The sequence below is a fragment of the Camponotus floridanus genome, unplaced genomic scaffold, assembly GCF_003227725.1.
Source record: "Camponotus floridanus strain SB8 unplaced genomic scaffold, Cflo_v7.5 scaffold19, whole genome shotgun sequence".
Lineage (NCBI taxonomy): Eukaryota > Metazoa > Arthropoda > Insecta > Hymenoptera > Formicidae > Camponotus > Camponotus floridanus.
The window spans coordinates 953737-966057 of record NW_020229314.1 but is presented as its reverse complement, the minus strand read 5'-3'; the positions used below and the strand labels follow the sequence as shown (position 1 = coordinate 966057).

The 12321-nt window shown below is 34.0% G+C and overlaps 1 protein-coding gene across 2 annotated transcripts in view; it reads right to left on the bottom strand.

The window, feature by feature from the left end:
• Positions 1 to 11218, bottom strand: part of LOC105248941 — a 263628-nt gene extending 252410 nt beyond the window's left edge. For both annotated transcript variants that reach the window (XM_011254038.2, XM_011254039.2), the window contains exon 1: positions 7882 to 11218. In XM_011254038.2, coding sequence (XP_011252340.1) covers positions 7882 to 10992 — 3111 coding nt within the window. In that variant the 5' untranslated portion in view covers positions 10993 to 11218. The remainder of the gene's footprint in view (positions 1 to 7881) is intronic.
• Between the last annotated feature and the right edge of the window lie 1103 nt (positions 11219 to 12321).

Here is a 12321-nt window from a genome sequence, read left to right as displayed (position 1 = left end):
AATTCAGCCTTGAGTCAGCGCCAGGAGCGTTCGAATTGAAAACAAATCAATCCGGTGGAATGAAACGTGGCACGAGAGCTTCGGGTATCAGAACGTTCAGGAAAATCCATTGGCGGGTCACGTACAAAGGAAACGGGAATTCCATTTCGCGGAGGAAGCCTCTGCCGTCTCCGATGTGCCATTCGGATAATTATTCAGTCACAGCGAGTGCTTTAGACGGCTGTGATCGCAGAAAGAGGATGATATTTGATTTCGAGGATGAGAAAGACGCGCACTCATATACTATTTAATACCAAAGTCCCATCGTCCAGCGATTCGTTTCAACTATTCCACATCCTGTGTTCATTTCGCCTTCCCTTATTTTAATAAATTTGTAGCTTTAATAACGTAAATTTTAATAACGTACTTTGATTCAGCGAGATTTTAATTTCCTATTTTATAGAGAATTATAAAAATCATGTACCAAAATAACAGGCCATTAATGGGCAATGCTGATCAATAATTTTCCAGTAATAAGTCTTTCATTAGAAACTTAAATAGAAATTTATATGATAATTGGAACCGACGAATACACACACTTATTACTGAATTAATGACAAAATTATAATTCTATCGCATTTATTCTACGATATATATTAAACTATTTTATTCCTTTGTTCGTATCTTTTTGATTCATGCGATCATATAGTTCAGTGCGCTGGTATGTACGAGAATTGATACATCAGAATACGTTTGTGGTCATAGCGCCGTAAAAAATCGATGTTCATTTAACTGTTTTAGTACAATCCAATTTTTCTTCAGTCGCTACGGTATTGTCGATAAATTTTTAATTACGTTTGGTTACGTGCATGGTTTCGTTAGTTAGTTTGTATCAAACTTGCGGTAATCAAAGTAGATGAACTTTCGCTTGGAAATTTTAGCTTCGCGAGAAACATTAATAAACCAATTTTTATCCGCATGTATACATGCGCAATAGGAATTTAAATATTCTGTCTTTTGTGATATCTTGAATGTTTTTGTATTGTATCTCCTGATATATGCATATTTTACTTTTCTTTCATTTAAAATTATATTTAATATACATATATGATTATAAATACTCGTATATGTCCCATGTATAGGCTCTATTAAATTTTCTGAAAGCTTAGCAAATTTTTTTCTCATATATTTTATATTTTTAAATAAATATTGTAAATATTTATGTCCTCATGAAAGAAAAGTGTTATTATATATTTTGTTTTTATGTGTATGTTTCTTTTACTCAAATAAAATTAATGCTGAAACAATAAAATATGTTTTTAAGAGATAAAATAAAATTATTATAATTTTAATGTACAATATGCATATTAATTACATATATACATTCTTGTTTCCTAAAATTTTGATATTTCGTTTCTTATCTAAATCATAATTAGTATTTTCTAAATATCTGCGTTTAAAATATTTACAATTTACTTTTTTAAAATATATATTTTATATTTCCACACATATTTAAATCACAAACTTTAACAGCGATAGCAATATGAATCAGTTATAAAATAAAAATCTATAAAAATTGATTATCCATTTGCATATTCTAAATTTCTTTCTAATAATTTTATATAAAATATAGTTGATATATACAATATATATAGCTTCAATTTAATAAAATATAATAATATAATAATTATTTTAAAAATCAAATTTGTTATGAATTTTGACATATCTGATTTCTTCTTGCAATAATCATAGATTACAATTAAAGTTATAATATGAAAAATAAAAACATAAATATAATTTGTATTTTTGCATACATTAGAATAAATAAGTTTATCTATGTAAAAAAGCATATGTAAATTATAAATTTGCAAACGGCGAACATTTTGATTTTTATTTGTTTATATAACTTAATCTATATGTGTTCCACGTTCATTTAAAAATGAATTATATGTTGAGCATTTGTTGGTCAAAATGAAGAAGTTTTCAAATTTTACAGATTTGCTTCATCAATCGCGAATGTTGTCAAGAGAAAGATTTATCTCGAGATGTACATTGCACAAGAATAAATCATATATCAGTTTGTTTCGATAGCAATAAAAAATAAAAAAAAATAACAAATGTTAGTTTAAGAAAGTCAATAATGGCAAAGATTTTTATCACACACGGAAGACAATGGACGCACGGTTAATTATCCGCGCGTGAATCGGCCCATGGGTTTGATCAAATTTTAATCCCGACTAATCCATTTCGTGCTCCAATGCTCGCGATTGCGCGTGCCAACCCGCTGTTTCGGACTGCGGTTCCGCAATTGTAATTAGCGTTTTCGTTACGCCACCCATTCCTGGCGATTTCCCACGAGCGTACGTAGAAAACAAATTAGCCGGTGATCACGAAAGATGGCGACCATTGCAGATTGTATAATTAATACATGACCGGCAAAAAACGTGATATTTTGTCGCGACGTGACCAACGTAAAATATTTGATATTCGTTCAATGTAATAATATACGTCAATCCGCACACGTATACAGTTATGTTCAAGACATGCGAATAAATTAACTTCGCGACCATGTATTTTGTTTCCTTTTTAACATGATAAATATTATGAGATCGTAATACTTAATTAATAATCATAATTTATAATAATAATAACATTAAAAACAATCACAACATGAATAGTATTACATTACAGTATTATATTTTATGATTTTCCGATTAACAATGTAATTCTGAAATTTATTTGTTACAGTTTGCTATTGTATAAATTTTCAATTTATAGTAATTAGATATTGCTTTGTAACTTTTATGTTGTTGCCTTATATTACATTGCATTTTATCAGCCATTATAATATTGATACAAGTGAAAATCAACGTTTTCTTTCATATTGCATATTTTTGAATAGTGTTACTATTCAAAAATATGCAATATGAAAGAGAACGTTGTACCGAAATATGCAATTTCGCTGCAATTATCTTGATTTGTTGTTGTTGACGAAACGTTGCAGATGTTTTTTTAGAATACACGTTCAAGTTGAATTTATTTGTTACATATCGAGGAAAATCTAAAGAAAAACTGTTGTAAACAGAGCGCAAAATAAATAAAGAGAAATATCAAAAAATTTCAAACGCGATATTTCAATATTATGCTAATCACGTGCGATTAAAGACGTTTAGAAATATATTTTATATTAATTGGAACGCGTCATTTACAATCTATTCATTATTAATTTTTAATATTTATTACTTATATATTAAATTTTCATTTCCTGTTTATTTTAGCTGAAAGAATAAATTATAATTTTATGATTATAAAAAAATTTTGATTAGTAAAATTCAAAGAATGTGTGAAAATTTTTTGAATTTAAAAACGAGTTTTAGATTTTATTTGTACATTGCAGTATTATGCAAGCAATTAATCAAATAAAAATTTTCTCATTTTTGAATATTATATATTTTATATCCTTATACCTTCTTATCACTTGAAAAAATGAGTTGATTCTCTATTTATATTCCTACATATATATTATATTACATTATGAATTTATTTAACTTTTCCTCTATAAATTCCTACATATAATATTACATGTAATATTATATTATATTATATTATATTATATTATATATATATATATATATATATATATATATATATATATATTATATTATGAATTTATTTAACTTAATTATGTTATTTGTTTTACCTAACAAGCATGTAGATATTAACATAGATTTACATTTTCTGGCTTAAATATTATACTACAAAACTGAAAATCAAATCAATCAAAATTATCATTGCTAATATTTATTATATATCTGCTAATTAAATTTCTATTAGATATCTCATGGGTACAAAGATAATTTTTCAAAAAAGTATTATTATAATTGTGTTACTACGAAAGAATGAAATTCTCAGCATAATAGCCACGAAAGATTTCCTCGTGAATAACCACCGGCTATGGGTTTCTATAAAACATACATATTAAAATAAAATTACCATTGGCACGATAACGAGAAAGTAATAGCCGAGAAATAAAAGCGCACTTATCGATCGCGCATCAATTACAACGAAAGCTCGAATTATTCGCCTGGTCATCCATGAAATTGCGCGAAGAAGAAACCCGAACAGCTAATCCGAGCATACGGGAATGCTCGATTTTGTAATCGGATGCTGGAGCAAAATCAATGGCTGATTTATACCACCATGGGTGTATGGATTAAAAACATACGCAACCACCAGCATGCTTTGTCGCGATGGCGACCATCGTAAATACTTGACATAAACCGAAGAAAATTGGTCTCAATTTGCTACTATGTATTAAGTGGCGATGGGAAAAGTTATATCTGAAATTTCGCAAAAACCTTCGCTAGTGGATAACTGCGGAGATTTATAAAAGCTCGTGCAATCGATTACTATAGCGATCACGTGCGAAACGCCTTTAGCGAAATAAAAGCACGGCAAAACCGATTCGCGCAAGAGGATCGACATTGTTTCGGACGCTGGAGTTTTATAAAAAGGATTGCTAGCATGCATACTAGCGAGAAGAAGCGTTTCTAAAACGTCAATAAAAATGCGTATTTACTGAAACAGGAAGACAGGATTTGATTCTTGTCAAAATTTCTGTCCGTTTCAAACAAAATGCGTCAATTCATGGTGTCAGAAAGCTTTGTAGTAGAACGCGTTGCACAAGAATAGATTCCGATTGGGTGGCCGTTACCTGGAAATTTTCACGCGGAAATTCCAGCAATCTATGCGTTGATCCCATTTGATACCGCGTAACACTCTTTCGTTTATCAACGTTGTCTGTTCAGAAAATAGCATTTTCACAGAATAAAGTCACAGAACAGTAAACGTTACGCATACGTGCCTGACACACGTTAAATATAATTTAACAATCCGTTGCACTTGGCTCTCGATTTTTTTAATTACAGGTCGAGAAACACAGAGAATATATGCTAGCAAGTTTGCTCGTGTAAAGTCCCGAATAATTCTAGCGTAAAAGAAGATATAACGACATTGTAAGAAGAATATCGTTCCCATTTCTACGTACAAAGGAAGAAAAGTTAGAAGGTTTATTGTCCGCCCTTGGCTGACTTCTCATCCTTTTATCTCTTCTGCACCCTAACCTTTTTTATCCTCACAACGTCGTTTCGCCAATGTACACGACACGCAAGACTATTGCTCATATTTAATTCATGATGGGTCATTATTCATAACATTTCTCGACTTAATTCGTTCCCTTAGTCGAAAAGTACAAGTTTAGGGCGTGGCAGAACGATTTCGACCCTTTCCAACTTTGGTTAAAATCTATTAAATCATCGCATTTCTCGACTCTTCTGTCATCAATTGTATTTCTTGTATCGCCAAATAATTTTTATCCAACATCGGTTTGATATTTATTTTATTTTGAGAAAAAATATTTTATTATTGAGAAATAATTTTTCTATCTTTTTTCTTTTTAAAAATAATTCTTTTAGTATGCTTTGAGAACAGTGCGTTGTTTTAATGTTTGAAGAATAAGTGAATATAAGTGTGTTTTCATAGTATTCCGATAACTCAATGTTTCAATATAAATTTATGTGATTTTGTAAAGATGCGTTGAGGTATAAATATATAAGGAAGTGTTATTCAGTGAATAGTAAAATCAGATTTATATGTCAGCGAATGAAACAAGTCTCTGTAAATAAATTCTTGGAAGAAAAGATTTTTCAAAAGCCCACCTCTCAACAACGATGCTTTCGCGGAATTGAGCTGGAGAGATGAATGTATCAAACTATATAGAATTTCTATACGTTGACCGAAAAGAGAGAGCTCTGACATTTTACACGAAGAATGCGCTGACGGCAGAGTAGAATATTATATAGAAATGAATGTATTTTCTATAAAGAAATTCGATAAAGAAAGAAAGAATACCTCGATACATTTTCGATACAATGTGAAAAAAATAAGTATACATTTATGTAGAAATCATAATAATAATATACAATTTGTACGCATTGTAAAAACGATTGGATAATAGAAATCAAACAAAATTTATCATTATTGATATATAATAAATTAATCCAATAATAAATTTATTACACATTACTTGATCGGAAAGGAAAGACAGAGAAAAAGAGAGAAATATGAAGGAAAGATATGTGTCAAAAGCAAAATAATATGTGAGAATTCTTGTAAGAATCTTATTCTTACATATTATTTTGCACTGAGAAATGTGAATTTTTTTACTTTTTCATTATCCAGCGAGTTTATAGTTGGAAACGAGAGATGTTTGCTTTTTCAAGAAGGCAAACCTCGAAACTTTTCATACATCGTCGATCGTTCGCAACCCAATTTTGTTAATACGATGTCAGCATCGCAATAGTATACAATCGCAATAGCAAATATTTGCCATCTCATCGTAAGTCATCCACAAATAGAGAAATATTTTATAAATAAGTGAATAAAGAGAGAAAGAGAGGGAGATATATCTATTTAAAGAAATTTCTACTTTTATTTCAAATAATATCACTTAATGAAAATGTCAGCTGTTTCTCAAAATCTTTTATCATATTATTTTTTTGATGCGCAATTTTGTAAACGACTATTATTAAAAGAAAATACGTAAATTATATCTTGATAGAAAAAGACATATTTAGATATATTATATCATATTATGTGTATGTATTATATACATGTATGTATTATACATGTGGGCTATTATCAAAATTATCTAATTGTCTTGTAGTTAAATGCAGAGACAAACAAATTATAATCAAAAGATACATTGATGTAATAATTTATATAATTGCTGTTTTTAGTAGTCTAACAAACCATTTGTTTACTTATTTGTGAAACTAAGATTATTGTGTGAGCGCCCTAATTACATAAAAAAATCAATTTTGCTCTAGATGTAATTCTTTTTAATTCACCATGTATCACCCTACAGTGACGATCGATAAAAGTCTCGATGATATGAATACTCAACATCGCGTGTAATATTTTTATACTATAAATTTTCATATTATAACTATAATCGATATATAATAATCGATATTATAATATATCGATTATATCAATCAAAATGGCTCAATACATTGCATGATACATATATGTTTGAATCGCATCATATCGCTATTTTTATAAATTTGTTTGATTCTCTTATGACTTCATCTTTTTTTATTGACAAGCGGTAGCATGGAAGACTTATAAAAAAGATACGTGTGTATGTTAAAAACAAAATGCAATGGCATGAAAAAATCTGGCATTCGTTATTCGAAACACGTTCGCGACCGAGCAAATAACGTCACCGTCAGACGATGATGCTGGTGCATCGCGTTTTATGGTCGCGACAAGAACGTTGAGACTGCAAGCGCTCGGTGGAGCCAAAGGTACACAGGGTCCGTAACAAAGTTTTCAAAGACAACATCAGGTCTGATATTTAACGAGTTCATTCCACTCGGTTGCCGCGACAAAAACTGCAAACGGAAATCTCTATCTGCCTGCATCGTCCGGATCCTGCTCGCCATTCATTGCTGCCGCAATTTCTTCGGTCACGAGCACGCGTGCTCTCTAACATTCTGGATAACATAAAGGAAGGTTTCGACGCGTATTACTCCAAAAACCATTGATTCTAAGTAATGCAAAACAGAATGTTGAACTGCTATTTATAGGAGATACTCGGAAGTTTCAATTCCAATTGATTCAGAGTTTCGATCATGCGCGAATATATATATTTGACATATTGAGCCATTGATTAAAATAATAATATAATTACTAGTAATAGATTTGCAATTATATTCTTATTTATGGGAAATTATATTTGGATGTTTCTATATAAAATGTTGAAAATAAAATAGAAACTGCGTATAATCAGAAATGATAAAAGTAATTAATAAATAGGAGTATTTTTTTTCTAGATGTTACCTCAGCTTCCGGCGACTGCACTATCAAGGACGTCCGTGGCGGTTTTTCTGGCGGTATTTTCTTCAGCGTACCGGTGAAAGAGCTGGTAGGTACACCAGCACTCGTCGCTAAAGCACCCTCATGATTCTCGATCTGGCATTGAAGTCGGTGAAACTGGGAAAACGAAGTACGCGACGCGTCGGCGCGATCGAATTGCGGGAGGCACGGTAATGGCATTTGCGACATGTTCGGTATCTGAATGGAATTCGGATCGGAAACGTCGTGTTGTACGCGGGACGTCAGTTTCTCACACACGGACGACTGGCAGGCTTGAAGGGTGGCGTTTTGCGGATACGCGGTAGTTAGAAGTGTCTGATGAAGACCGTGTGCGGGTTGATGAGTCGGGCAAGATTTATCCGATGATTGTTCCTGATGATTCGGAAGGGGGCTCGCTTGAACCTGATGCGTATCGCCTGTCATCGGAAGCTGCGCGAAGTCGCCAGATATCTTGTGAGGTTTATCATTCAATTGACCTTGATTTTGCAAACTTTGCAACCGAGCTTGGAGATCGCTCTGTTGATGCTGAAACTGCGCAACTTTATCCAAAATTTGATTCTGATTTTGAAGACATTGTAGCTTGGCTTGGAGATCGCTCTGTTGACGTTCGAATTGGCTTAATTTCTCAGAAATTAAATCGAGACTCTGTTGATTTTGCATCTGTTGTTGCTGAACCTGAAGAGAATCTGTTTTCTCGCTTTGGTTCTCTAGCGTATTCTGCAAGTTCTCCATCTGGCTTTTACTATGAGTGAGCAAATTAGAGGTAGTATTATGACTTTTACGGTGACTGTGAATTATGTGATCAACTTGATCGATCGGTTTGCTGGCGATCGATTCGCCAAAATCTGTCACTACAGTTAGCACAGTTTTTGTATCTATTTTTGCCTCGCTGAGAGCTGGATATTGATGACAAAGATTCGGACTGGCTCTTTGCGATGAAGCGGTATTAGTTACTGATCCCAGATTCACTACAGATCCTGTGATGGGTTGCTCATCGAAATCCTTCCTCGAGAGTTCCATATGTTTTGTCAAATCGGCGCTGACGTGTCTCAGATGTCGACGTTGCTCCATTATAGTACTCTGACTAATATTAGGAATGGGTTGAAAGGCTGATTGAGACATTCTCGAGTCTTTTCGATCATCCAGCGGATGAATCGATCTGATATCTCTTCTTTCCTCCGAAGGATTACGAGAACGAGGACTTGTTGTAAATATTGGACCTTGAATTATACTCCTTTCGTGTTCTTGTCGCTGGCGTTGCTCCGCCCAGATCGCCAACTCCTGTCTAGTCTTCTCAAAGTTTTGGCTAACAAAGGAAGGACTTTTCTGTCCGGCGCGATCAACAGACGTTTCACGAATCGGCACAAACGGCATAGGCGATCTTCTTACATCTTCTACTCTTTTACTTTCTAGATTCATAGGTGACCTTCGATGTTCTTCGAAATAATCCGACCGTCTATTTTCTGAAGGAATGGCGTTTCTTTGATTCGGGCTCACATTACCCCACTCAGGCTTCCTATCAGTTCCTATACTCTTTCTATTTTCTTGTCTCGTATCAAACGCCATTGGTGATACACGCAGACCCGCATCCAATCTTCTTTGCTCAGTGGAAAACATTTGATTAGTCTCGACTCTTTTTGCGTCTGCTGCAGTTGTAGCTTTTCTTCCCGAGATTATCTCTTGATTACCATCGCCGGGAAACGTGAAGGTTATTGTATCATTTCGTCTTTGAAAGCTGGTAGTTACATCGACCGATATAGACTTTCTGTGTTCCGATCGGGATACGTATAAGCCGCATTCCGTAGCAATTGTATCAACCAGTTTCTCTCTGCCCGATTGATCGCCGTTTGTATCTACATACAGACCATCTTGTCTTGTTCTAGGATTTTGATTAATTGTAGTTAAATATCTTCTGTCCGACCCATCCGAACCAATCGGCGCGCCAGTAATTACAGCGCCGTCATTACGATGAACTGAATCTTGTTGAGCAGTCGGCGTCGACTCATACTTCGCTTTTTGCAATGCTGGCACATCGATACTCGCGGACTTTCTATGTCCAGGATCATGGGTGGTAATCTTGGAATTGCCACGAGGCGGTACCATTGGTTTCGGTCCTCGACAAGGTCGCTCTGTCGTCTGGATAGCGATCCCATGCGTTACATTCTGAGCAATCGGTTGAATAATCGGTTGTGTCTGATATTGACCGATTTCTTGCGAAAATCTCTGCGGATTCGGCGACTGTTGGCTAGGGTATTGTTGAGCAGGATAAATAGAACCGGTGTGTGGATTGTATGGCAAGGCATTCATGACTGTCTGCGGATATTGACTATAAGAATATTGCGGCTGTGTGCCAAATTGAGTATAACTCGGTGGTTGTGGTACAATTACACCCGAGTAATACGGTGGCTGCGGACTGGCGGACTGCGAAGGTATCTGTGAACCATGTTGAACCGTTACGTATTGACCCTGCCCAGCAAACATGGGATTAGTCGCACCGCTTTGACTGTAAAGAGTCGGATCACGATAAGTAACATCTCTTGTTACATAACCAGCTCTATCGGAATATTGCGTTTGAGGATAGATTTGCGACCTCACCTCAAATTGTCCCCGTATCTGCGGATATTGACTTTGATCGTAATCAGAAGCAAATTGTGGATATGCTTGCACCGGTACCGTTTGAGTGCTCGTTTGAGACACGTGTTGAGTTCTATCCGTATTACTTTTCTCTTGACTGTATTGCGGAGGTGGTAATTGACCGGTTGAAGGATGTTTATCCTCTGGTAATCCTACGGATTGCCTTCTTCCCGACGGATATTGTGCTACTGGATGAGCGAGTTGTTGCTGCTGCTGATCCTGAACTTCTCCTGCAATCAAGATATTCTGTGTTTTTTCTTGAGTGAATTTCTCATAATCCATAGTTCGATTTTCGAATCCGTTAGAAAGATCTTGTTTTGTAGAATCGGCGAGCGGTTCAGCACGACCGTTCTGGCACGTTGTCTGTTGATTGTCGGTCGTTTGTCCAGCTTGATTTTGTCCTTGAGCGTCATTCAATCCACCCGACCCGGACTGCGACATATTGGTGGCCCCCACCGACGGTCGTCCGCCGATGTAGCCAAGGATTCGCCCCAATCCGCACACTGTGACGATTTAGTGAGCAACACTGCCAAAAAGATTTAAGCTACCCTGAATGTTGCCGCTACAAATTGTGTCTCTTCTTATTCGTGTCAGATCCACATGAATTATGTAAAGATTAATCTTGTGATCAGTGTTTTCGATGTCTCTAAAAATTTTTTCAGACAATTTTTTACTCTCTTTTTTCTTTTGTTGAATTATTAATTAAGTAATTATTTAATTGCTCATTATTTGGCTCAAAAAATTATTGTTGAGTGATTCTTTAAGAATTATATTTTTCTTTATTTTGTTTGGAATGATAATTATTGACTGTGTCATAACCAACAATATTCGTTCCGTATATTACTTGTGATAAATAAGATAATAGAAAATTATCGATAAGATTCGCCAAAGAAATTCCGTAATGTTTCTTGCAGTTATCGATTTGCTCGCTGATGGTTCTCACGAAACGTGATTACAGCGGTGAAATGTTTCTTTTACTTATTTTTCCACGCTCTTTTGTAAACACTTGGTGCTTTGAGCGATGTCGTTACATACGAGAGTTATCCTCTTTTCTTCAATCACTTTGTCCGTTATAAAAGTACTTTTTAGAATGACAGTCCCAAAAAACTCATTCTTTCAATAGCGACATTCTTTGCTTCTTCCCAGTTTAGGACATCGTATATCTATGTTTTTGTCTATAGATTTGTGCGATATATATATATATATATATATATATTTAATATTATTATAAACGTAGACTTTTGATTATCTCGACATTGATTGAAAACATTGTAGCTACATATAAATTTTTCCAAACATTATATCTGACGATTTTAATTTTACTTTGATTTTTTATCCATATTCTCTATACATCTTTTGATTAAGTTGTTTCTTGAACTTTGTAGAAACAAACTTTTGTTTTCTGATGATAGCGACTTCGATCACAGTTAGTCGTTAACTTTTGAGAAGGAAAATAGCTCGATCCTAACTTCACGAGAACATCGTTTCGTTAATGTGTCCATTGCTTCTGATAATAAACTTTGCATGTCTCTCCATTTTCAATATATTTTTGCTCGAACTATGCATCCAATTCAACTTATCTGAAAAAACACAACTTTAAAAATACACCGAACATCTTTCGATGCATTTGCATCGTGGATTTTTGCCCTCAATAATCAAAATAGGGTAACTTGCTTATTTGAAAATATATTTTGTTCAATATTTTCACGTAAAAAGGAGAGTAATCCATATTTCAATAACATTAAGAGATAAAAGATTTTTTATTAATAA